This window comes from Anas acuta, chromosome 2 (genome assembly GCF_963932015.1).
Source record: "Anas acuta chromosome 2, bAnaAcu1.1, whole genome shotgun sequence".
NCBI lineage: Eukaryota > Metazoa > Chordata > Aves > Anseriformes > Anatidae > Anas > Anas acuta.
Window position 1 is genome coordinate 44,738,344 of NC_088980.1, and position 27,850 is coordinate 44,766,193.

At 35.0% G+C, this 27,850-nt stretch overlaps 1 protein-coding gene across 2 annotated transcripts in view; it reads left to right on the top strand.

Moving 5' to 3' along the window:
- Positions 1-27,850, top strand: part of NEK11 (NIMA related kinase 11) — a 110,691-nt gene that overhangs the window by 19,357 nt on the left and 63,484 nt on the right. For both annotated transcript variants that reach the window (XM_068674539.1, XM_068674540.1), the window contains exons 3-11: positions 2,137-2,255; positions 8,254-8,318; positions 9,610-9,736; positions 19,369-19,518; positions 19,602-19,680; positions 20,193-20,278; positions 24,205-24,324; positions 26,482-26,575; positions 27,390-27,528. In XM_068674539.1, the coding sequence (XP_068530640.1) occupies positions 2,137-2,255; positions 8,254-8,318; positions 9,610-9,736; positions 19,369-19,518; positions 19,602-19,680; positions 20,193-20,278; positions 24,205-24,324; positions 26,482-26,575; positions 27,390-27,528 (979 nt within the window). The remainder of the gene's footprint in view (positions 1-2,136; positions 2,256-8,253; positions 8,319-9,609; positions 9,737-19,368; positions 19,519-19,601; positions 19,681-20,192; positions 20,279-24,204; positions 24,325-26,481; positions 26,576-27,389; positions 27,529-27,850) is intronic.

Genomic DNA, 27,850 nt, shown 5'->3' on the forward strand with positions numbered 1-27,850 from the left:
ATGTAGTTATTTGGCTGCTTTTCTTCTTCTACCATCTGAAAGAAACCTCCCCCTACTTGAGAGCACCCACCAGCCTAACTCTTCACTTTCTATGTTTCTTTGCTTTTTTTCTGTGTGTGTCAACATGTGATTGAGAGATTACGTATTGGGATAGTGAGAAATGGTGATCAGTGCCTATTGCACCTCAGCTGTCCTTACTGGGACAGTCCCCTGGGGACAGTATCCTGCAGCAGCACGTGTCAGAGCAGCCCTTGAATCTTGGGCTACTGCTACTATTGCCTCTCAGTGGTCTGGGGCAGCCATCTGGAGTAGGTGAGTCACTACTTTTGAGGTGTGTAGGCTCAGGCACAGCCCATCTGGTTGCCATGCAGCAGAGTACCCAGCAATACCTTTTCTTGTCTTCCTCTGCTCCGCTGTGAGCAGCCATTGGGAAGCTGTTGAACATTTGGAGTTGCAAAGGGGAAGCAGCTGCTCAGAGCTCCAAGTTCCCAGAAGAGCTTCTCTCTGGGCTGCAGCAGGGATGCAGATGGAGAGTCGAAGCCCTATTCCCATCCCTAGTGAACAAGATGACTCAGACATTTCAATTTAGAAATCGCAGGACATTGTCAGGGAACACATTTTTCATGTATGACAAAACATTTTCTTTTTCAACACAATCACTCGTGAATATTGCAACTTTTAGAGCCTGAAGAACTGCAAACACTGTTGTAAACTCATGCTGAAATAGAAACGTATAGATCTGCAAGGACAGAACCTGCTTATTGTGTAACATCACTATGAAGCACTGTGGTTTTGGGAACAGAAAAACAAGGAATATTGAAGAGACCATAATCTTTTGGAGTCAACAGCACAGGGAAGGGTTGATAATGGGAAATGGCATGTATCAGCATAACTAGTAGTCTGTTTTCTATACACAGTGGTACAGGTTAAACTATTTTCTAGTACGTGGCACATAATACTTCTGATTTTATGCAGAAGTAATGATTTATGCAGAGTAGGTTGTCCTGACGTAAGGTAATTAATCACTAGAATAGAATTAGACTCACCATCCCTTTGCTCTGGGATTAGTTACCTCGACATAGTACTTGCCACTAATGTGCATTCTTGTAAACAAAATCCATTTATTTTGTAAGGACAACCATTCCTCTCTTTTTTAGCAAAATAAACAGTTTTCATTTAAGCTTCTTTGAGAGCCTCTTTCATTATGCTGTTTGACTGATTTTTACAAATATCTGCCTTTATAGTTTTTGGGTAGTCTTTTTCTGTATATATTTTCTAGTTTATTTGGCACTGCTTGCTATGTATCATACTGCTCCATTTTTAGTGTTACTTCTAGATTCAATTGTAATTTTAATGAAGTATCTACAAAAACACATGCCACAGATTATAGACAGTTTAATTCTGCTTTGTTTCTGACAAAAGAGAATTTGGAAGAGAGACAAAGTATCATAATTTAAGAGTCTGTATTTTAATTCTTAAGAGAACAGCACAGTTTCTTCACTGCTGATATGCTTATTCAGTGTAAAAAATGGGAATGTCTCTTGACTGTGAATTGTTCAACTTAAGTGGAAACATCTTCCCTAGATTTACAAACCATCGTTCGGACTATTCAGGGGCAGATTAATTTCCTTCAACTTAGCTGTTTACATCTGAGCTGGACAATGTAGACCCTCATCATAAACTCTTGTAGAGAAACAGCATTTGTACAACATGATCCATCCCTTCCTAAGACAGACATGGCAGAGCTAATTGCACTATGTAAGTGACTATTCCTTTGCCTTAATTATAATTAAGGGAGTTTGAGGTGACTAGCTCAGATGTACATGTCTAAAGTTGGGTGGCATGAAGTGAGAACTGTTGAAAACTTTTGTGATTTTATGTAACTCTTGAGAGAGAACTGACCTAATTTCCTTCTGCAGCCAGACAGCTTGATCTCATTTTGATCCTCAGTTCTGTATGCTTTTGGTGCTGTGAGAGTTCAGAATTCATGTGCCAGCATTAATTTTACTGCCTGTGTTCTACGGAGCCTGAAGGTGTAAGAAAATGGCATCCTGTGATTTCATGAAGGAGAAGACATTTTAAAAACTAACTTTAAATGTACTTACTTTAAATGTAAAATGTTGTGATGTTTTTCAGGGTGGAGATCTAGACTTGAAAATTCAAGAGTACAAACAATCTGGGAAAGTATTCACTCAAAGACAAATAATAGACTGGTTTATACAGTTGTTACTTGGAGTCAACTATATGCATGAAAGGTACAGTCATTTGCTTTAATACAAGAGCATTCAACTCGTGAGGGAAGTGAGTAAGCATTTACTGACTTGTATTTATTCAAATAGAAATTGAACCATATTGATTATTTTTATTGGAATAAAATCCTAGTCAACGAACTGCTGTAGTGTACATGTATGTGTAGTATAGTGTATGTGTAGTATACATAAAGTGTAATTAATTGTCTATCATGCAAGGATATTGTATGTTACATCTTTAGTGGTGCAGTGATAAATATCTTTCAGTGTGAGACAAATTCTGTAAGAGCCAAGTGAAAAATTTAACATGGTAGAAATTGCTCAATATTGTTAGAATAAATAGTTTTCAAGTTTAAAATAAAGACAGCTTTTAAGGGGATTCAGCAAAGAGCTCTTGCAGATGTTTAATGTGAAGAATCAAATATAAGTGCTTGATGTAATCCCCTTAAAATCTTATATGCTTACATTCTTTGAAAACTGACATTACTTTTAACAACACATCAAAGATTAACCTAAAAAATTACTGCAGATCATTAAGACAGTGATTTCATGAGACTATGATTGATTAAAACATTTCATAACTAATAGTGTAAGATTCCATGACACCAAACATGTCAAGTTGGTCATCTGATGGAGAGTCGTAGAGCATTGGTGTAATAAGGTCTCAATGCAAGGCTTAAAAAGTTTTATGTGAGCCTTAGGGATCCAACATTCTTGACCATCCCTTGGATTTGCTGGTAGCACACTCCACACAAGATGCTTGCACTGGTTTGCAGACTTCTGAACAGCTGCGGAGATCTCACTTGTTTAGAACAGGGATAATAACAGGTGAATACTTACCTGGTCATCTCTGTGAGTGTAGTTCTTGCCTCCAGTGTGATTTGCAAGGTGTTTCATCCTGCCAAGATGAACTGTTTGGGCTATCATTCCTATTGAATTTTCAGAATGAAGAATGTCATTGCTGCAACGACTGTCTTAGCACAGGCTCAGGATATTTTGCCTATGTAGGTGTAACACCTACTTTGCCAATTGTAAATAACTAATCTGCACACTACCTCACTCAGATTTAGATGCACGTTTTCAAGAGATGAAAAATTAAAATAATAATAATTTCGCCAAGAATAATGGCTTAAATTATTAGTACAGCTAGTGGGGGGAGAGAGAAAGAGAGAAAAGTTAGGTTACATCCAGAGTCTGGAGATGAGAATTCTTTTTTTCTCTCTTTTTTTTTTTTCCTCTTTACCTCTTCTTCTCCTCTCTTCTATTTTTGCTTTCTTTTTCCTTTCTTCTTTTTTTCTTGTCTTTTTCTTCTTTTCTATTCAGAATGTAAACTAGAATAATTAGTCTTTTATTCTGCATGAGTCGTTAAAAAAGAAAGATTATTATCTGCTAAATTGAGGCTGAAAACAGCACCAAGTTGATGTAGCTGTTTCAAATTTATCTTAAAGTAGCTTGGGCCAAATTTGGTTGCTTGAACTTGAGTTTCAAGAGAGGAGAGGAGCAGGTGGAGATAGTCACCGGTCAACAAGAACAACTGTTTCTCAGTTGAGCTGAAGTGAAGTATGTAGGATACATTTGACCTAAACTGAGAGATGCCTAATGAGTTTTTGCACCTGCAGAGTCAGACTGTAGAGGGAAAAGGGCAGAGTGAATTACTGTCTGTGACTCAGAACATTTTGGTTCCTAAATGCCAATTTATCTGGGGCTTGTACGTGATGCACCATGCCATCCCCACAGACTGCAGTGATGGGAGCACAACAAAGAGAGATCTCTTGGGATGCTGTGTTTTTCAGCACTCACCTCAGGCAGAAAGGACAGAGGAAAATTGAAATAAAAATCCTGACTGTTTAACTGAACTATTAGTGGCTTTTTTTCCCCTTCTTGAATTTTGGTTTAATAATGTATCATAAAAATGTTACTAATCTGGAAGGTCCACTTTTGGTAAAATCCTTTCTTTAACCTGTGTGTTTAGAGGATGTATTGTGTAGACTAATGCAGAGTAATAATAATAATAATAATAATAATGTATTGTATAAGTTGTTCTTTCTTTTTGTCTTTTATCTTCTGTATTTCCTTATGCCTCTGTAATCTGCACTTTTCTCACAGGTCCCTTTGTCTGCTCTTCTTTTTTTCCTTTATTTTTCTCATCTTCTATTTGTTCTCAAATAAATCTTTCAAAAAATTCTTATAAACAAACACTTTGATAAATGTGTATGTTAAATTACTGGGTTTCCTGAAAAGTACAGTTGAATTCTCCAGTGAAAGTAACAATTTGATTTTCCAAAAAGCATTTAATTTTCTCTCTTTGAATTAGAGCTATTTAATAGCACCTCTCCAGACACATAGAAATGACTTGACAGTTTTATTTGTATTTCCTGTATTATATTGTGGTTTTAACTGTATTCACATTAGAAAACTATTCTCTATCTTATTATTATTAAGCCAAACAGTAGCTTAAATGGCAAAGCCTAGGCTTAAAAGGCTTTAAAAGTACCTGCAGAAATTTGTTGGAATTACTGAAATACAAACAGAGAATAACAGCCCTCTGTTTATGTATGAAGGAGTTGTATGTGATTTCTTCTATACTGATAAGGGAAAAAAAAGGTTTAATACATATTTGAACTATGTTTTAATGCAAAAAAAACCTTTGCCCTAGAGTTAGAATCTTGAAATGTTCATTATCTGTGGGTTGGACTTCCTCATGCCATTTCTTAGAAAATCTAGCTGCTTTGGGTGGGAATTTTTATCCTAGAACAGCAAAAATGATAATTTCTGGTTCTAGACATAAATTATTGTGTGGATCTGTTTCTTGTGCACCATTAGTTGAACTTTTTGAAAACTACACTTTTTGAAAACTCTCATTCTTGAGATTTACCCCCAGAAAGAACTGTTTTTCTACCTTATGTTGCTCTCTTCCCCCCAAATAAAGCAGATTGTACAGATTAGGCATTCATGTCTTTTACTTATGCTTCATAAATCCCAAAGGGGTTATGAATATCTCCCGGTGACTCTGCTATCTACTGTCTATTTTACATAATTGAAGGATTTTTGAACTTAAACTTGAAAGCTAAATTATCTAGAATTAAATAGATGCAATCCTCATCTGTCATTGATATAACAAAAGAGACAAGTAGAGGACAGGAAGCATAGTTCAGTGGTCTTATCTAGACAGAGAGAGTTAGCATGAAACCATCATCTGGTCTCTCTGGCATACTTGTAGCTCATCACATATTAGTGCACAAAATTGATCCTACAGCGCTCAGGCAATGAAGCCATTGATTCATTTAACCTAAATTTGAATATAGCTGACCATTATCCATCACTTTGCTAATCTTTATGAACAATATGCCAACACAGAGATTTTGATAAGGTTACCATTTATTCAAACAAGTTTGTTTCTTTCAATCTATAGGGTAGCACACGCTGTCCAAGTCTATGTGGATTTCACATTGTCTTTCCTAGTACAGGATTCACAGTTGCCCAGAACCTCTTAGTTCTCAGAATAGTTCTTCAGACAAAGGAAAGAGAAATTTATTGCTGAATATTTTGCAGAAGTAAACTTCAGCTTCAATCAGCTTCACTTGCTGGTATGTTGCAGAGGCATCTTTATTGAAGGAGGCTGCCTACTGCTCAGTGATCCGTGCTGCTTTTTTATGAGTATGAGACAGCAAGCAGGTAATCTGTTAAACATAGGTACGGGTGTATTTATAGTCTAAATTTAAGACCATCCTGAAGTGTTAATTTCTACCCAAAATATCAATAACCACTTCACTAACTGTCAAGTTAGATTAAGATTTGCTGGAGTCCGGTTAATTCATGTTCCCTTTATTGGCAACATATATTTATTTCTTGCTAGAATTAAAGTAGTTGTTTCAGTTAAGGTTTCAGCTTGTAACTTGTTAATCTTCTGACGTATCCTGGCAGATTGAAGTGGCTGGTATCAAGAGTTATCATCATGGGAAGTTCCAAAAAAATTACCCCCAAAATTTCTTACTCATATTAAAACATAAAAGCATCTGATAATTATTGGCAACACAAATAATTTGCATCATATTTTCATCGCTATGTTTCACATTTATATTAGCATTATATTCCATTTCAAACCACTGTAGCCAAAAAACTTCTCTTTATCTCATGTAATAAGTTACTGAAAGTTTTCTGCATATTTTTTCTACATCAAGATACTTGTCATTCAAATCACAGTTGCCCAGCTAACTTTTAGGTTCAAGATTGTGTTTCTACAAAACTAAAAACAACAACAAAATAAAAAAAAATAAAAATCTAAGACAGTGAAGTCAAGTTCTTTTAAAGCTCTGTGTGATGAATGGTAAGGAAATACTTTATGAATCTAAATTGACAGAGCAAGATTTATATACAACTGTGTGTATATAGGCTTATAAAATAATAAGGAATATAATCTTAGCTTAATTTCCTTACCGATGTAATGCATGATGAATGTATGTATATCGCTCAAGAAAGTTGCCAAGTAGAGAATAAACTATTTATAGATACCAGTGGAGACATGGTGAATAAAACTTTCATTTTTGCAAATGTGTAATCTCTCACTAGAAGTATTATTTTCAGGACAAAAAATGGAAAAAAAAATCCATAATGTATAAAGAACTCTTTTCTTTATGTCCCATAAAAATAGAAATGTTTCCTTGTTCAGCTACATGTGTACTACAATATCTTCTAATAGCTATTTTTCTCTCCTCTCCCCCAATTTATGAACTAAGTATATTGAATTAAATAATTTTTTTCTTTTCTTGCAAAAAAATATTTTCCAATGAGATGTGGACTAAATTGCTTATTTTAATTGTGCTGTAGAATACGTATTTTCTGGACTTAATATGGAAGCTATTTTGGAAATCATTTCAGTATCTCAATGCATTAAATACATTAGACTATAATAACTCAATAAAATTTGACATAATACTTGAGGATTGCTCAAGAACAAATAAAATCTATTACCATATTGAGTTTTTCTGCCCACATCTCAAGAATCTTAGAGCCTCTCAGGAATCTTAGATCCTCTGTTGCTTTCTTTATCTGTTCTAAATGACTAAACAAGTAGTGTATTTGTAATACCAAACACAGTTTCAGTAGTCATTATGTACTGAAGCTATTCTAAGCTCCTCCTCAGCAGAGATGGTGGCTTGATAACACACAGTATTAGTTGTAAGGAACTTAAGTGGTTAAATTCAAGTTTGGCTGAGGTTGTAGGGAAACCTCTTGGAAGTGTTATTAATAAGAATTAATTGAGAAGATGCTTTGTGTACTGTAGAGATATATTTTTTTCTTAATGAGATGGAAAATTACTGTCACGCATTAAGATCTCTAGAAATGGAGGAGATGCTGTTTGTCCTGGCATGGTGTGTATCTTCTGATGCTGCTTCAGTCTTTGATGGAAAAATATATCTGTGAAAGCTAGTTGTTCTATTTCTTTTCCTTTTGATCTCTGTCTTTGTGAAGTTCTTTTATCTTCCAGACCATTACTGTAAAAATTTGTACAAGTAGCCTAGTCTATGTACATGTTTGTCTTTCAAGTTAATACGTTTTCTCTGCAGGAGGGTTACCTGAGCTTATTGCTCTTATTGCTGTTTTTTCTCATCCCTTATTCTATTGTGACACGTCTTATTCTTCTGGCTGAAAATAGGATGTCATGCTTTTAAGAAGAGCCAGACAGGAAGACACACTTTTCTCTTTTGCTCTGCAGCTCATGTTAAACCTGTATTCGTATTCTCAAGCTGGGATCCATGGGTGCATTTTTATTATCCTGGCTGCTTAGGCTCTCATCCCACCTGTGGGTGTCTGTGAATGTACCTCTGTGTTTTTGTGAAGCTCCTTAATGCCAGTCTCTGTGCATTGTCACTTACAGGGTTAGACTAGTACCAGCACTAGGCAGGCCTTCCTAGCAAGGAATGAAGATAAATAATTGAAATACTTGGTACGTGACTTTGAATCATTCAAGTCAGATGAGGTTGAACTTCTTTTTGTATTCCAGGCGAATACTTCACAGAGATTTGAAAGCCAAGAATATATTTTTGAAGAATAATCTTCTTAAAATCGGTGAGACTTGCATACTTTTTAAAGATATGTTTTACTATGGTAGAACAATCCAGCAGACATTCTGTGAATAAGGAGATTTACATAAAGTGATGTCTGATGCAGTGTTTGATTTGTGGTCAAACATTTACCTGACAGGCATACACAGAAACAGGGACCCATACAGGCACTGAAATCCCAGCCTTGAGGGTGCTCAGAGCTCACCCGGACCTAGACCTGAACACCCTCATGTAGCTTTGAAGGTGGCGCTGATTTGACTTGGGTTTGAATCAGATGACCTCCTGAGACCTCTTGAAGCTATGTTCCTCTATGTGGTGTTCTTATTTTGAAAAACCATAGAATTTTAGATGAATAACGATATTTAAAAGTTATTCAATTTTTAAATGTTCAGTTACTGTATTGTGTCTAACAGTAGTTTATACAAATAAATAAATATTTGCATATGCTCTTGAAATGTAAATATTTAATTAGTATCTTGCCTTTTTGTTACCTGTGCTTCTAATCGAACATGGATTTCCCGATCCATGTTAGGATGTGAGGATGTCCTATTTCATCCTCTTTATTTAAAAAAAGCAGTATTTACAGGTTAAGTTCTTTGTTGCCACTGAAATTATTTTGTATTAATTTCACTTTCATAAAGAGTTCCAAGCATTTATTATAACAGGTTGGTTTAAACACAATTCTGATTTTTTTTTTTGTATTATTAATCACAGTGGTACCGAAGTATCAAACTCTGATGCCTAGAGCTATTCACTACATACACATTGACAGGGCAAAACCTTTCTTAGTATCCCAACAGCATCGTTATTTTTTTATCTGTAGAAGTTACCAGAACATGTGGACAAAACCTTTTTTGTTTAATCCCTTGGGCCATTTCCTGGAAATGTAAGTAGAGTTGGCAAAGGCTGATCCCTCCCTTTGAAATGGACTGTAGGTAGCAATGGGGAAGTAGGTCAGCCCATTATTCCACATAATTTTAAATAAGATGGACACCTAGATAAGAAATTCCTACTAATTACAGTCAACTTGGGTTGACTTTGAAGTGATAAGCAGGAATTTAAAAAAAATCTCTATCTCATTACCAATATTCTTGGTTCTCTGTAAAACAACATTTTTGTGTTGACATGTCTGGAATTTTGACCATTTATGCAAACTGAGGATGTGGATCTTAATTTAAAAATGGAAAGTGAACAGAAGCATGTGAAAGCTGCACTAATGTTTAAGTTCTTTGTAAGAATTTTAGTCTTACTGTGCTTAATTGTTTGGGGGCGGATCTTTCTGTTGTCACTTTTAGGGGACTTTGGAGTTTCTCGTCTTTTGATGGGTTCATGTGATCTGGCAACTACATTTACTGGGACACCGTACTACATGAGTCCAGAGGCACTGAAACACCAGGGCTATAACACAAAATCTGATATTTGGTGAGTAGTCAGCATGCTATTTCAGTAGGATTATACGTTTATTGAAAAGAAAATGTCATGAAAGGTAAAATGTCATATATTGTCAAGATCAGCATTTGACTATATTTAGGAACTACTCTTAATTGTTTGTTTGTTTGTTTGTTTGTTTTTTAAAAAGCAAACCAACGGGGTTTAATGAAAAAGGAAGCAGGGCTTCCTCAGTAGGGTGCTCACACTACTCCTCTAAAACTATTCCAGGATATTTGCATCATGTATTGCAATTTGAAGATTTGCTCTTTGTGTTGAGAAGCATGTGTTTACTATTATATGGGGTTATGTTGGACTTCAAAAGAGAAGAATATTCAGGTCCAGTCTCTGCAGTGACACAAGATGATTATGGATTAATCTTGAGTTCTGCTAGGAAGGGGGAAATCTTTCTCTTATAGCAAAAGATAAATAGAAAGAAGCAGTTGTCTGTGAAATTTCCAAGCAGCCATGGAAGGAGCGATTCCTGGCTGAGAGGGAAACAGGAGAACCTTCTTAGGAACTGAATTGAAAAACATTGGAACGTGGCAAAAGGAAGAAGATACTTGGAAGGAGAGCTGGATATGAGAATAACTGGACAGAAGCAAAAAGGCAAGCAGTTTCATAAAAGGCTCAAATGTAGAAAGAGAAGTGTCAGTTCTGCACTTAGATAGCACAAAATACTGACTTCTGAGGTAATGATTAAAGAATCAAGTTGAGAACCTGAGATCTGTTGAAAGAGTTTAAAAACAAGTCTTTAAAGTCTTTTTTTTTTTTTTTTAAAGGAAAATTTTAGTTGTGCAGGTATTTTTTCAAACTAAGATGAGGAATGATTTTTGGAGTAGGGAAAATACCTGTCTTGTTTATGTTCTACAACACTCATAGTATTTCATGGTGACTGTTAAAACTATTGTTTGTTTGTTTGTTTGCTTTTTAATTCTGTCATAGTGTTTTTTATAAAATACTTTGTTTCTTCTCTTAAAAGGTATTTGTTTCTGTAGTTATGTACATCTGACTGGTTTCTTTTTTAAGAATATTTCAATCCAGGAAGTTTCCTGTATAAAGCATTTGACCACTGGAATGTAGTTTGTTTACGTGATAATTTACTCTAACTTCTGCTCAATTCTGACTTTTCAAAATATATCTAGGACTGCAGGATATAATTCTAGAAGTTCAGAATAGTCATCTGTACCTTTAACTGCTAACAACCATTTTTCACGGTTAACATCTTCAATCCAGTCAATGGATGTGTCAGGAAACTCATCTCATGGTCTTTATAGCTGAACAGAGATGGATTTAATGTCAGATTATATCTTGTTCATCTGTATCAAAATAAATATGAGTTAATACATGTAGTCAATAAAAATATATTGAGAGAACATTTCAAAAGATGTGAAAACAACTGAACAGACAGGAAAACATGACTTTTGTGCACTATTACTGTAAAGAATAATTTCTATTTCAGTTGACACTGGATGTAAAATATATATTTAAGTTCTATTCATGCTTACAAGTGTCAATCCATATGTCACTGCAGCAGTACAGAGTAAATGAAACCAGATTTTGTCAGCATTTTTATAAATGATGTGTTGATCACTCTTTTAAAATCTACAAAATAGCAGAGAAAAGCCCCTAGAGCAAGTCACTAGCTACTGGCTTTTTGTTATACTTGATGCATTTTGTTATCTTTCCAAACTAATACCCAGAGTACTCAGCCAAGGGTGGAACTGCTTTCACGAGGAGGTTCTTGGCCCTTGTTGTAGGGGCACAAAGGAGGAGATGTGCACTGTCACTCTAGAACCCTGGCCCACAAAATCTTTCTGAGCCAAGAAACTCTCTTTCTGTAAGGACTTTTCAACTATGAAGGGTCATACATTGAATTGACACATTGGTGGTTTAATTCCTTCATTTACTATTTTAATAGTGACTCTGAGTTTATTTTGCATTTGCTAGCCTTGTAAGGAGTCACTAGACCATCTGAGTTTGAATTGTCCATCCCCAATCTTGTTTGTGAACTGTCTTGGCCCACCAGCTGCACATCCGCTTCCAGCCCTTGGTTTTGTGATAGTTGCATAGTAGTAAGCACCAACACTTTTATATCATTTCACATTTTCATTTCATAGTGCACTGTCTCATACTTTATCTTTTTTCTATAGTTGGGTGTGCTGAGGTTCTGAAACTTTTTGCAACCTTGCATATGTTTTTTGATTCTGAAATAATTAGGGCACTTTTTGCTAAACATTTGGGGAAGTCATGACCATCAATTCTGTTCATGTTTGTTTTTCTACTTATTTCCTGTGATGCCTAGAAAGTTCAAAGCCAAAAGCTTTAACAAGTGTGCATGTGAGAGCAAGATATTGCTGATCAGCAATCAGTGTGCCACGTCTTTGAACAGATGTCCTTCGTCTGATTTTGGGAGAGCTAGGGAGGAGAAGGCTGTTTTCCATACATTCAATGGAAAGCATATTTTCTCCAAGGACAATCTTAACTCCATTCCCTGCAACAGAATTTGATGATTGAGGTGAACATGCCATGGAAGACATTTGTTAAGGTGTTGGCTCTAAAAACCAAAGTCACTTTTATTTATCTGAAAGTATGTAGAAGACGTGTTCCAAGGTGTTCCAAGTTCATTTTACAACAGTTTTTAGCCAATCATGACCAGTTAACTGAAGCTTGCTGGGTTTCTCTGCAGCTTTTTGTTATCAAGTTAGTACAAAGGCTGGTAAATTTGAATGTCTCTTCCTGTTGAGAAACTTCTCTAGTTATGAGATATAAATGCTTTTTCATAAAGCTCAAGGAAGCTCATTTTTTAATTGCTTGACATGTGAGAGCTCAAGTTCTGCTATTGTTTCAGTCTTTTTGTTTTTTAAGGGCTATTTTTTTTTTTTTTAAGTGTGACAGCTCATTTTCCAGGAGTCAGTAACTTCAATTCATTAAATAAATTGGTTTCCTTCAAAAAGTGATAGTGAGTTTCTACCTTAAGGAGCACACCATCCTGCTAGTATTCTTAGTTCCCTTGCTTACAAGGAGTGTAAAATCTCAGCATTATTACAATTGCTTGGGATTTTTTTTTTTGAGTTCTTTTGATCCCAGCTTTATTTCACTATGTCTAAATATGTCTATATTGTCATCATTGCTTATAACAGTAATATCTATATATAAACATGGCCTATGCAATTGTACCTATGTAGCATAATATCTTTATTCCTTTCATAGAATGAAAAACCCAGGAGATAGCTAAAATGACCTGGTATTTTTGAAATTTGAGGAATGATATTTTCTCTTCAATTCTGACTTCAGTAGAGGAATATGTAGGAATGTTAGAACTGTTATTCCTTGTCTGGTTATTTATTCTTATATCTGAGCTCAGATTTGATGAGGCTGCTCTTGTGTCCTTCAAACTATGGAATATTCTACAGCCCAAATGCATCCATCTGTGAGAGAGGAGGAAAGGACAGAAAGATCAGATGAGCTGTGGAGCAGCCTGTTCCCATTTCACACAATTTTTATGCAATGACACATAAGAAGCCGTGGTAAAGGTGAACTCCATATATAAACTTCATAAACATTACCCTCAGACCTACCACGTGCAGAAAAACAGTGCCATTTCTGTTACTGGGGACCAAACATAGCTGTAGGGGGGGGGTGAGGCCTTCTGGTCAACTTTGATTCTATGATATTTGTTGTGCCTAACCTAGATCTACCAAATACATGTCCCATCCATCAGTATTCATTCCACAACTTTTTAGATCAGGTTGCTTTTTCTAAAATTAGTTGAAATATAACGAAATAGAAATATTTCTAATGATAAAGCAAGTCATCACTCAGAACTGCTAGTTTTGCACAAGTAGTGATAATAGCAAGGGTGTTAGTGAGGCTAGATGTTGGGATACATATCCGGTATCTAAGGATCTCTGAAGAACAGAGAAACCTTTGTACTTTCCACTGTCCTCGTGCAACCTAGAAAGCCTAAACTTACCAAGGAGGTCAATGATAATTCCCACAGATGGTCCTAAAGTTAAAGTGGACTGTTGTAGCTTTCCCAGAGGTCTCCTTTACATCAGAAAATTGGAGGTTCCCTTGTCACATGGGCTCCCAACCAGTTTAGATTCTGTTTCTTTCATACTGGGGAATGAGCATCACTCTCTCGTCACACCTGAAACTGTCTCTGTGTTCACATCTCCAGTAAAGTTAACGTTTGCCTGCCACTAGTTGTTAGCACAACTGCAATTTTTTTCAGGTTTTCTAACCCTGAGAGTTTGGGGTCTGCACTGGTTTGTAGTCTGCCCAGGATCAGTATAAATCCTCAGTGCAAATATTGAGTGCTTCCATTGTAGTGGCTGTTAAAACTGTCTTATTTTGTTTCTGAGTAGATGTGATAAAGTGTAAGCAAACAGTTACGAACAATGATATTTCTCTCTCCTTTTCAAAGCTATGAGCATATTTGGCAAACTCCACCCATGAACTTCACAAAGAATTTTTTGCATACTATGTTTTGTAAATTATCTCAGAGGCAGAAATGATAACAGAAACAATTCGGTTGAAAAACACATCTATTTGTCATTTGGAAGCAAAGCAAATTCTTTACAAGAGAGGTATAAATTGTTTTCTTTTTGTCTGGCAGAGACAAAGGAATATCACATTTGAATCCATCATACTCTACGTCAACTGTCAAGTGTTGCCATATTTTGATAAATGTTTTTTTTTTCTGTGGGATTTGGTTATATTGGGCTCCCTATGCCACACATCTTGGGACTTTCATTTTAATTGTGCTTGCTTGTCTGTACTTTTGCCCCAGTTTGTCTTTTCCTTTAATAATAACAATCCAAAAATAATTATTTTTAGTGCCAAATTTTATGTCGAATAATTACCAAAAGCAGCCGTAAAATTCATGCATTGGTCTTTTGAGTAATGTTTAACCAATGGATTTTTTTAAAGTGCAGTTTTATATGAAAGCAAGGGTTGAAGCAGACATCACAGATTTCTCATCTATGCTGAAAAGATGTGCTAGATCCTCATTGTTATGAATCAGCAAGGCTCCACTGAAATGATCCCTGGTTTTAATTCAGAGATAAATGCAGAACAAAAACTTCTTCAAAGCAATGTGAGTTGTGATTTGTAAGCTATGTTCTCATCTTTTTTTTATTTTATTTTATTTTATGGAACTTAAGGTAGAAAGAAATTGCCAATATGTGACTCATGGGAGAAAATTTCAGCCTACTCTGTCTCTGTAAGATTTTGTCCCAGAGTTTCCAAACTATGGGTCTTCAAGTAAAGCACAAATTGTAATTTGGGTTAATAAAGGTGTCTAAAATATCTTTTCCTCCCATATTCCTCTATCTAGTCCCAAGACAATTAGAAAAAGAAGATCCCTATAGCTGATTATGCTGGTGCGACAATTTTATTAAGAATAATTTTTGGCACAAGTACTTGATTTTGATTTTTTTTTATTGCAATAGTGTTGATTATTATGGATTCTTAACAGAATGTGGCAAGTATTTATTTATAATTATTTTCATCATCCCAGATACAGATAACAACAAATACATACCTATGTTGTTTTAAGTGAGAGCTGTTTCAGTTCAATAATAAAGGCAGTCATATCATCACCCAGTGGAAATTCAGTGCATCTGAGCTGAATTCAAACAGCTGTTATTGAAAACATTTCGTACCTGGTTTTGCTGAGATTATGTATCTTGTGATAAGAACCAATAAAACATTCAGAAGGAATTATTATTTTTTTTTCCACTTCTTTGTACCGTAGAAATGCTAGATGGTTGTAAGACTATTAAATGTCTGTGCTGACCAAAACCCTTTTTATAATTGCTATTATATACATCTACCAAGAGTCAGCCAAGCCCTTTCCACCCCATGAATGAGAGAGAAAAAAAGAGGAAGAACCTTTCCTTTACTGAAAAGAGTAGAGTGATGTTCTTTTTACAGTGACCCAAGCCAGGCAATCTTTGTCATGCTTTTGGCCCCTATTGCTGTATATAACTTCACCCATGTAAGTGGGCTGCTCATCCAAATATAAAGGTTTGGAGGTATCCAAATTTATTTCTAAACTAGGCAATCTATATAACTAATAATAGTCTCCACAGCATTTGAGGTTATTACTTGAATCAATCTCGTAGTGAGGAAAATGGGATTTTTATATTGAAAGCAAGTTTATTTATTAAAATGATATAAATGGTTTGCTGCTAACTCTAAATCTGCCTATTCTATGATATGTAATATAAAGTATTGTTTATTGACTGGATGAATGACTAATGCTGTAAACGGAGTTTGTACAGTGTGTACATAGAGTATATGTGATTTTGGGAGACTCCCCAGTCTTTCTGAATTTCCCAAGTGTTACTGGCTTTGTGTTTGGAAATAGCTGATAGAAGCTGGAAGGATTCCTGAACACTCAAGATGTTTGAAAGTGCTGGGGAGATGCATAGTCAGCATAATGGCATATGAAAAGTAAATCTGATAAATAATATATATAGCAATATTGTAATCTCTGTATGTTTGGTTTCTGTTTGTTTTGTTTTGTTTTTCAAAAGCTGCTGCGTGCTCAGCTTTAATTGCTCCTTGAGAGGACAGACAGGAGAGTCTTTTGTGATAATTCAGTGGAAGTATCCATTAAGTATATGGAGGTATTTAAAAATCCAGTGAAGTTTTGGGTGCACAGATTACCTTGATCCTTTCCCACAACAAGACCCCACAGAAATTAATTACTATGAGAATTAGGATGCTGCCATTCTATCCAATTGGTTCACTGTTTAAAAGACTGAGCCATATTATCCGGACCTATTTGTGTCCATTAGACACCAACAACTATTAGGAAGAAGTAGGCAGGAAGATTAATGATAAAAGCTGCACAACTACAGCTGGATAAACCCTGACTTGAAGATCTGAAAAGCCGTGGATGAGAGTGTCATGATGGTACATGTGTATGCACATGTATGTATTCCTCATAGACCTTGGAGTCAGCAAATTCTTAAGACTCGGTACAGTCAGACTGAGATGCACAAGCCACAAAGGTATAGGCATTTAGATTATCTGGCTTCTAGTGTTTCATTAAAAGGCTAACATGCAGCTTTGAAGGACTGTAGCAGTTTAGAAATTTCTATAAAAGACCAGGAGATGTGAAAGGGACAGCAATGCTGATGTAAACAAGTAGCACCAAAAAACACAGGGTGGTTTCTCCTGAGAAGAACTTAGAGGTCTGTCAGTTGATATTGTAGAGAATATACTGAAACCTGTGCAGATGCTCCGTTTTATTATATAATTGAGCATAAGTGGCTTCAATGTGAAACAATCATGCATCAGTTTTGCTGAAATGAAGTGCTGTTTAGCACATTTGTTGAACCTATTCACAAACAGAAAGCTGTCAAACCAAATGCTCTGGCTGGATACTTTCATGGCCATTTTAGAATTTTATAACGCTGGCAGTTATACAAGCTAAGATTATAAAAGTAATTAAATGATATGTTTTGGTCATTGGCAAATTGCTCATGGGAGTCAGGAAGCAATCTTCTCTTGCTGAATTTGCTTCTTACAACATGCTTAGGCTGGAACTGTAGAAACACAACTGCTCTGAGAAATGCAGTCTCGAGGCAAAAGCTTTATCACTTCCTTAGGCAGCTACAGCTCAGCAGCTGTCCTGGGAAAAGTGGCCTTGCTCTAGGATTCAGGACAACCTTTCTCAGCTTAGAACTACTTACTTCATTTCAAAGAGTTGTATTTTGCATTAAAAAAAAAATAAAAATCTACTTTTTCTTTTTTTCCCTGCTTTTTATTTATTTTTTTTTTCTTTATGTTATTTTTTTCTGTGATGGGACAGATGGGGTTTTCCCTGGGCAGCCTGTTTGCTGCCCCAGCTTTACCAGAATGCCTCGGGTGTTCTTTTTCATCTTTCTCCAAAGTCTCAGGTGTAGTCAGAGGACTCAGCTAGCTGAATAAATGGGCTTCCCTCATGTGGTAAATCCTGTTCTCTTAATGGCTCATTAAGCAATTTTTAGCTGCCAGAATTAAGCAGCCTCCGAAAACAGATTGATTCTGAAAAAACAAACAAACAAACAAACAAAAAAACAGTTTTAGTACAGTCTATCAAGTTGGGATTTTCCTTTTTTTCTTCCCTCTGGCTGGTTTCCTTTTTTGTTTGATGCTTTCAGATGCCATGTGTGCACTTTGGTTGTAAAGTATTTTCTCATGTAGTCATTATCTTGTTTCAGAGTTTGAACGTAGATTGTAAATGTATAGCATCATCTGTGTGTTACTGTTACTTGAAGTTTTAACTGTCAACCAGCTTTCAAACTTCAGATCTGACTAGATCTGACTAGATCTACTGATTTTGGTAGATTTTGGAAGTTTGAAAGCTGGTTGACAGTTAAAACTTCCAGAAGCTGGGCATTTATTTAGGTACCTCTATAGTTAGGCAGTTTTTAGCAAAAATGTTCTCCTAGTTGTTTTCAGATAGATCTTCGTAAAGAACCAGTGAGAGAACCCTTCTGTTCTCTCTCCTTGGGTTTATTTAGATTATACAGAGAGCATGAGTTTCAGCTCTAAAATTATTTGCTTGTGCTCTTTTATTGTCAGATGGACTGAACTTATTCCTCTTCTATAACCAAAATGCATTATTTAAATGTATTCATTATTTGCTTTCAAAGATAATGTTTATACCCTTTTTACCAAAGCCATTCACCTATACATGCTTCTTCGTATTACCAGTATGCTTTATCTTCATACTGCTGTAAATGATAAGTACCCCAATCAAATATTATGTGAAAAGTAAAGTTGCTGTGCTATTTAAGTTGGTTACCTAGGTGAGTCTGGTCCTGTAGCTTGCTCTCACCAACATCTTCTATGACCTTGATCACTTGGCACTGCCTCTGTTCTCCTGAATATCAGTATCAGTATTCTCCTGCACTCCAGTATCCACTGCAGTTGATACTGGGCACACTTCAAAGCCTGGAAAGCTCAGCATCTCTATTTTTTAAAAAAATATATTAGATAGAGGCCAACCAAAGTGCAAGCTATTATGAGTAGTCATTACATAAATCATTATGAGAGTGATTTTCTTAAAATATTCAACTTGGTGGTCTATGCTATCTCTGTTAGGACTGAGGACTAAGAGCCTGATAAATAAAATCTGACACTGGTTCTCAGCTAGGTCTCCAGCCTGGCATATTCAGCTTTTTTTTTCATCTCCAAATAAAAAATTGAGGAAATTTGGTTTTATGTGTTACAACATGATACAGTCATCTAAAATTTGATAATTCTTTGAGTCCAAACCAGTTTTGGAATCTATTTTGAATGTGTGGCCAAATGAGTGTTTATATACCTGCATACACATGTAAAATATTTTTATATGTATATATATGTATATATATACATAGATTATAGGTGTTTGCCTGCATTTATCAAAATAGAATGATGATTACGCCCATTTAATATGATGCCAGTTGTTGACCTGAATAATGAATCATAATCTTTTCAGATGAAAATAATAGCATAATAGTAAAATATATTATTCTCGGGAAAAACGTATATGCACTTGTAATTTTTCTTATCGTAATGTCACTATGCATGCTACTTGTAAAAATAACATCTATGCTATTCTGTTTATTTTATCCTTCAAGGTCTCTGGGATGCATTTTATACGAGATGTGCTGTATGGACCATGCATTTTCTGGACACAATTTTTTGTCAGTTGTGCTAAAAATTGTAGAAGGTGATACACCTTCTCTTCCTGATAGATATCCAAGCAAACTGAATGCAGTGCTGAGCAGGTACGTTGCTCTCTTGTTTAGCAGTTACTTAAGTTAATTTAGAAAATCACTGAATTTTCACTTTTGTTTTCTTCATGTTTCAGCATGTTAAGTAAGAATCCTTTGATGAGACCAGCAGCAGCAGAAATCCTAAAAATCCCTTATGTTGATGAACAACTAAAGGTATCTAAGAAGAAAAAGCGATAGCTGTACACTTGCCACTTGAGTATGTATTTTACAGAAGTAGAGTGGAGACAGAGGAAATGTGTAGAGAAAAAATAACTTAGAGAGCAGCCAGTGGGAACATTAATCTAGGGGACTTTTGGAGCTAACAGTGTGACTGTGGCAGAGAGGCAGTGAGAAATGAAGCCTTTCTCACTCTACATGCTGAATGTACCCCCCTTTAAAATCTTATGAGTAATAAGGGGAATGGATATTTATGCATAACAAGTGCAGATCATTTGGGCTGGGTACGTGTCATCTCTAACTGTTCTAGTTAGTCATAATTTTAACGAAATCAGTGCATATTTCTTTTTTGGTCCCTGGTTCCAACGTATTTATTATTTGACTTTCTAAGGAAGTAGGAAAGGAAACTGCTCGATCATTTTTTACATGAGGGCTGTTTTGTGTCATATTGGAATCTGGATCACTTTAGCCTCAAGCATTGATACTGCTTTGATTTTATTTCTTTACAGAATATGCAGGACAAATACACAAATATGAATGTGAAAGACAAAGGGCTTAACTGGCAGAAAGAAGCTGCTCCCATTTTTGATGCTGTGTAAGTATTTTTAAGTGTTTTGTGGGCAGAACTATAAACAATTATGGTGTTGCCAAATACTATGCTGTTGTAAACAAATGTTTGTGTTAATCTCCTCATGCTTTGCATTTAAAGGGATTTTGCCATTCCCCAGAAATACAAGACAACCACATTAATGAGTTGCGTAATCAGAATTTAGGGTAAAAAATGGATGTAATAGTTTTTGTTTTATATTTTTATTTTTATTCTGGAACCATAAATTGTGAGTGTGTATGTATCACATGCACGAATTAATTTAGTAACAGTGGGTGTGCAATTAAGTTAGGCCCTTTGTCTGTATATTTTGAAGGCTTAGATCATCATTTTAGTTAAGTCATGGTCATTTGTGTACTGACTTAGTTTGTGAACTGACTAATTGTTGAATGTGAAGGCTATGATTCCTAAATGACATCCAAATGAAGACATAAACACTTAAACCGTTCATCTAATACATCCATAGGATGCTATTTTATTTGTCTTGTAACTTTCTTGTGAGAAATTAAGACCAGTGGTGTTTCTTGGCTCTTAAATCAGTTTTTTGCACATGATCTCTCTTTTAGGCAACAAATATATATTAAATTAATTACTTGTGTCAAATTACGGTGCAGCAGTGATTAAAGCAAATGTCAACACGGGCAATTTCATTTTGTCTTTGTAAATTATCTGCGTGGTTTCAATGGCAGCTTCCATTCCTCTTTGCTTGCTGTCCCTGAGTTTTCTTGATGTGGTTTTGCTCTGTTAGGAGATAGCACATTCAAAAGCAGGAGTTTATGATCCTGTGCAGGCGTAGCAGTCATCTCCATTTTTTATGTCCTCTGAATAACTTTCAAGACTTCAACAGCTATCTGATTTATTTTTTTTTAATTAATAAATAGTAGCAATCAAAAAGTCCGTGCACCAATTCAGAATTAACAGTAGATTCAGGGAAATTTGCCTTTTCCTGTTATTCTTTTTGTGACCTCTGTTCTCAGTGTAGGCCTGCAGTTTTTCAGCAGTGGTCACTTTGCAGTTGTTACCAAGTCTACTGCTTGCTAGTGTTTCTTTAGGAGAGCTGATCAAGTGCAACTTTGCAAAAGAAAGGGTTGTTTAATAACAGTGATAGGAGGAATGTGAAATAAGGACACTGGATTCAACACAGAAAAATATTCTGTATCTTTTTGTTACCTGGTGTGACTGCTTAGAATATATCTGTAAAGCTCTCACAGCTTGAAATTGTGGTTGGAGTTTCCACCCCGTCACTTCTGTTCTTGCTTTCTCTCATTGTCAGATGAGTCTGTCCTCTTATCAGACGAGTTCTCTGTTTAGGTTTCCACTTTAGTATAAACACATTGTTGAACTTTGCAAGTATAGATATAAGAGGCAATAACAAATGATGCCTGTATTGTCTAATTCTTGGTATTCTTAATATTCTACTATTCTTGTTTCTGCTACAAATAGCTCTTTGCTAGTATAGCAGAAACGCTACAGTTACACGGGCAGATGTGCTGTACTCAGGAAATGTTAGACATACCTTTTGCTTATTGTTGCTGTGTTCAGGTTGAATTAATTAACTCTTGAGTGGATTCCTGTTTATTCAAATGAATTATAGTTAACTGCAGAGATGTTCCTCAGAGATATACCTTACCTAGTTTTGAGGCACTGAAATCTTGCCCAAATATTATGCCAACTCTCTAGAAATAATATTGAATGTTAAATGCTTATTAAAACATACACTATGAGAATCTTATTAAAACATACACTATGAGAATCTTCAAAAAATGTTTAATTCGTGCCTTTATTTTGTGGGTTTTCACCTACATTCCATATAGGATTTCAAACTATCCATATGCATCAAAAAATTGTAGAAGCTTTCAGGAAGCAGTATTTTTACCTGCAAAATATATATCTAGACCTCAAACATCCCTGTGTTTCTAGAACAGATTGATGAAACCGTTTTATATTATCCATAAAATATACTATGTTCCTTTGTCATTAGTTTGAATATATCAAGTCTTTTCACCTTCCAAGCGGACATCGCTTATTGACAGAGCTAACACCCAGGCAGGACACGATTGCATATCCCAGGGTCTATAATTATTTTTGTTCAAAAGGAAGTCTCAAGTGTGTAAGATGAAGAGCAAGTTCTAACTACAAACATCTTTTTCTTATACTTCAGTTAAAAGCATTAAAAGTCAGCTTCTCTGTGCTGAGGTCCAGAATCGTAAAAACTGGATAAGAGCTATATTTGTTAGAGCACAGAAAGTTACCTTGAACTTTTCAGAGCATCAGTTTGAGGAAAAAAAAAAAAAAAAAAAAGTCGTCCTAGGAGATGAATGTACTGGAGTCTGATTCATTTTTGATTAAATGTTTAGAATACACATAGATGCATAATTCTATTATGACTTTTATTGCATTTATGAGAATGTTAGCTTCTGTATTGCTACTGGTAAGCAAAGTGACAAATATTTTTTTCAAGCCCATATTTAAAGAGGTAGGTACAATGAAGTAAAAATATCAGAAAAACGGTGGCATACAAACATAAAAGTGGTGGAAAAATAATTTAAACATAGGGAGTTTCCTGTATGTGCTGTAGTCTGTGTGTGTACAGGGAGCTGCTTGTTATGGTGTCCTCCGCAGTCATCGCTACTTTAAATTTATGATTTTTTTTCCTCACCAGAAATTATTTTTGGTGTGTATAGTTGAGTCTGGTTTCTTCTAGTAAAAGCCTCTAACGGTTTAGTTTATTCCAGTCCCAAGCAAGTCATACATTTTAAATATTTAAGTAAGAAGAAAAGTCTATGAATTCAGTTTCAAATTGGATGAAAAATGACTTTTTTTCCCATGAGGTTCTTATAATTTAAATCAGAAGGTTTTTTTAACAGGGGACAAGAAATATGTCTGCATTATTCATACTTGAGGAGTTAGTTCCATTCTTATTAATAATTAAAATCTTCTTGTCTTTGTCCTTAGTCTTTCATATTTCACAGTAATTTTCATATCTTAACACTATTTCTCTCTGTAGTCAACATTTGAAAAGCATAATGAAAGCTTCTCAGTTATTAAAATACTGATTTCAAAATGGTAGTCTGCAAGGAGTGTTGCAATTTGTATGCTTACAAAACTGGGCTCTTAGATGGTAAGTGAGTTTATCTCATAAGAGCAAAAATAGACATTTAAAATGAGAACTTCTTATCATGAATAAAAAGATTGCAAAATTTTAGTGAGTGAAATATGAGTGCTAAGTCATTGCAAACTATGGTTCAATTTTTGCAATTACTATATGATGTGAGGTAAAATCTGAAAATAATATCCTTTTTCTGATATAGGTCTAGTATTGCTCTCCTGTATTGATAAATACAGCTGAGATACAAATGTCAATAACTGATGCTCAGCTTTCAAAGATAGTCCATGGAGTCCATTTTACCAGTGAATTGTTTTTATTGATTAGGACCAGAAACTCAAGAGGACAACATGATAATTATGACTTTCATTGAAGATGCATTAATGCTATCTTTTATTGCAGCCAACTTGTAACAACCAATGCAAAATGTATGAATGGTATTTCTTTTTTTTTTTTTTCCTGTGGTTCTCATTTGAAAACTGCCTTTGGATTTGTAATATGCTCAATAATGAATCCTGACAGGGTAAATATTTTACTGTGCTTCAACATTTATTCTTCTAAGGAGCTGAGTTTACATTTTTCTGTTCTCACATGAAATGCCTCAAATGATTCATGTTCTTCATTAATCTAAGTTTAAGTTTCAATGTAAAGAAGCATTTGCTTCCCACACTAAGGTCTGTTTAGTCTGTTATAGTACCTGTGACTTTCTAATTATTCCATTTGAAATGTCCGTATGTTTCAATATCAAATCAAAATACCAATATTTACATTTTTATATGAAAATAAGCTGGCATGCATTCAATTTCAGGCAGAGGAAAGTTCATTTGCAGACTCTACAGGAACTGTCTGAAGTTCAGAAAATGACACCACGGGAAAGGATGAGGCTGAGGAAGTTAAATGCAGCAGATGAGAAAGCAAAGAAGTTGAAGTGAGTTGTACATAACGTTAGTTTGGTGCCCTAACCCTGCAGTTTTCCTCTTTCAGCAGTCTAATGAGAACAGTCAAGTTAAAAATAAAAATAATATTAAAAATATAATATTATATTTAATATAAATATAAAATAAAAATAATATTAAGTTAAAAAAAAGAGTCTTCAGCTACTTAACATGAATCCCCATTCACTTTAAGTTAAATCCTAGTAATTATTTATGTAGAAAAAAAAGTCAGAGCCTTAGACCAAAACTGGTACTTTGAGCATAGTATTTCGGGTTCAATAACTACACGAGAGATTAACTGATTCATTACAATAGGGAATTTTGTTAATGACTTGTCATGTTAAGGATTGCGTATTCTGAGGAGTCAGACATTTAGTTATAGTGCAGCTTTTTTCAATTCTTTTGCTAAGAGATTTGTCAATGGAAGTTAATAGCTCAGAAAAAATAATCTTATCAAATGACCAAATGATGGGGTGATCAACATATTATAAGGGCTTTATGGTTTATCGTTTTATTAAGAAAGTTATATTGAAAGAGAGGATTTTAAGTACAATTTCTGTGTGGCATGTGGGAAACATCTTGAAGGCTATGTATCTGCATGAATTGCATTTTTAAATAGAAAGAAAATACTGTTTTGATGACACACTTGAGTTTTTGCCCATTAAAAATGTTCAGTGTTTCATATGATGTGAATAAAAATCAGAAAAGCTGCACATTCATTTTTAACATTTTCTTCAAAAGTGTTTTGCAAAGTGCAATGTAAATTAACAAATGTTTACTCAGCTATTTATAAGGGATAATAGAGGAATAATTATTTCTGATCATGAGAATCAGCATTTTAACACTGTTATGCCAAAGCAAGCTAGCAGTTCAGTAAACCGATGACATCTTACTACAGAGAAATATTGGAAAGTAACATGAAGCTTGAATTTATGGCCTCAGTTACTTTGAAGCTGTTGCATATACCTGCAAATGAATAGTAAATGCAGTTGAGAGAACATTTTCTGTAAAATCACTAGTGTTACTTGTGCCAGCCTGTTGTGTCCATACCCAAAAGCTGGAAAAAAAAAAAAAAAAAAAGGCTTTAATTTCCTTTTGGAAAACATGTCTGATCAGCATTTATGTCTGTTTGACACCAACTCTGGCATTTGAGACTGGAGATGGTATGCAAGTTTATTCTCATTAAAAAACAAAACAAAACAAAAGACTCCTTGAAATGAAACCACTATATAAAATGTAACACCTCTTCTACATGTTTTTTACAATAATATGGTAGGCTCATTCTTATATGAAATTTATATATAGGAAGTCTCTCTCTTTCTTTTTTTTAATGGATGGAAATTAGGAAGTAATATTAATTGCAAGATATTTGTAGTTTGCTTTTCATTTTCTTTGCTTTCTTTCATTTTAACATTTTTTATTTATTTTTCACATTTTTCCCCAGCAACAGAAGTAAATATATTTATTTTGTAATACAAAGGCAACATATTAATCTGCAATCTTAGATTAAAATTAAAAATTAACCTTATTCTCAATCATGAATCTTCAAAATGGATCTATTCAATTGCAACTCTGGGTACTTGCTAGCTGATTCTGCCTGAAAATATGAAATAGTGCAGAAACATAGTACCTTCTCACACTGGAGATCTACTCTCAGCAGTGCAAATCTAGACATAGAAGAGATTAGGGTATTTAGTGATGGAAACTGAGGGATTTGCATAATGTAGGACCTAGCATAAGTAGTCCTGCACAAAAAAAGCACAATTACCAACTCTACCCCAGGAGAAGTGTTCACAGCACACAAGTATTGTGTGCCTGTCTTTATCTGAAAGTTCCCTGGACTACACAGTGGAATAAAGTCTGACATATTTAAGATCTTTGGAAGAGACAAAAGAGTCCGGGATAGATAATTTACTATTTTTCAATTAATTATGCAGGTTGTGAAAGATAAATATAAAAACTGTTTGGAAATAAGGCCTGAGATCTGTTTCTGAGTTCACTAAAACTAACCTCACCTTGAGCAGATGCCATGACTATTTGGCACCATAGCACTCTAATTATGGAAACTGCTTTTCCACGTCTACTGTTAGAAGATCCCTTTGTGCAATCCCTGATATCACATCTTAATCACAAATATTCTGTATTTACAGACAGCTGGCAGAAGAAAAATATCAAGAAAACATCAAAAGAATGCAAGAATTCAGGTCCCGTAATTTTCAGCAGCTGAATGTTGATGTCCTTCATGTAAGTATGAGCTGTTGTTTCAGATACCTTATTTATGCACTTTCAATGTACCTCTTTTCTGTTCTCTACACACTTTCTTTAGGACTGGACTGTCTGTCCAGTCTGGATTGTTAATCCAGAGATTAACAATTCTCTATTTATTGAACAATTTTCTATTTAGACACCCATAAATCTAAATCTGCTCTCTGAAATGGACTTACTGATCTTTTGTGTGATATCGGAGTTCAAAATACATTCATTTTCAGGATTTTTAATCCTTTAAACACTCTTATTTGGCATGGCTGTGGGTTCTTTTCATTTGAGTAGTAAAGAATATTAACATTTAAACTGTCTTCTTAGTAAGAATAAAGTCTTAGAATGCCTCCCAGTATAATGTAACCTTTGCTTTTAGGATATCTGCAACATAAGATAGTCCTGTTCAATACTAGTACTATGTTTTATCATACAGTGAACAGCATCAGTTTGGAAATAGTCAGTAAAAGCATCACAGCAATAATAAGATTTGTTTTAGTGTTTTGTTTTCTATCTTTTCTGTAGCGTGTACTCTAGTTTCTATTTCTCGTTATCTCTGGAGAAAAAAAACACATGTTAAATCTGTGTTAGCTTGTGGCTGAGTCACTGCTATCATTTAGAAAAGAGGTAGGAGGGTGTGTTTTTGTTGTTGTTGTTTTGTTTTGTTGTTTTTTTTTTTGTTGTTGTTGTTGTTGTTTAATATGAGTCCCAGCAGTTGTGTGGATCAGGGCAGCCATTGTATCGTGATCCTGCTGAAAGCTCTAACTGTACCTTTTTCTCTGTGCTGCTTTGTTTGATTAAGGAATCTGATGAGCAGACTTCAAAACTGCTAATTCATTCTGAGCCAGTCATTACATGTGACTCTGTGTCCATAGGATGTGATAAACAAAGTGGAAATGAGAGATCAAGTCAACTCTGCATGTCTAAACTTACAGACCATGGTAAGAATTAAAAATCTTATATTGAAATGAAACTTCAAGTAAACAAACCAAGATTTGATTTTGTCTCCTATACTTAATCTATGGTGCAGAAACTGCAGTATAAAAACCAGTCAGATTGGGAAATAATCTAGGTGGATGCATGTAGACTGGATGTACAGCATGGTTATGTCGCAGGAGGTCTGGGTATCCAGAGTTGGAGTGGCGTCTGAGCAGCAAAGAAGGTGAACACACCTTCTCCAAAAGAGATGGAGAGTTAGAAGAAAATAGCTTTAACCTTTGCACAGATTAAATGACTTGCATTAGAAATGCGTCTCCTAAATTA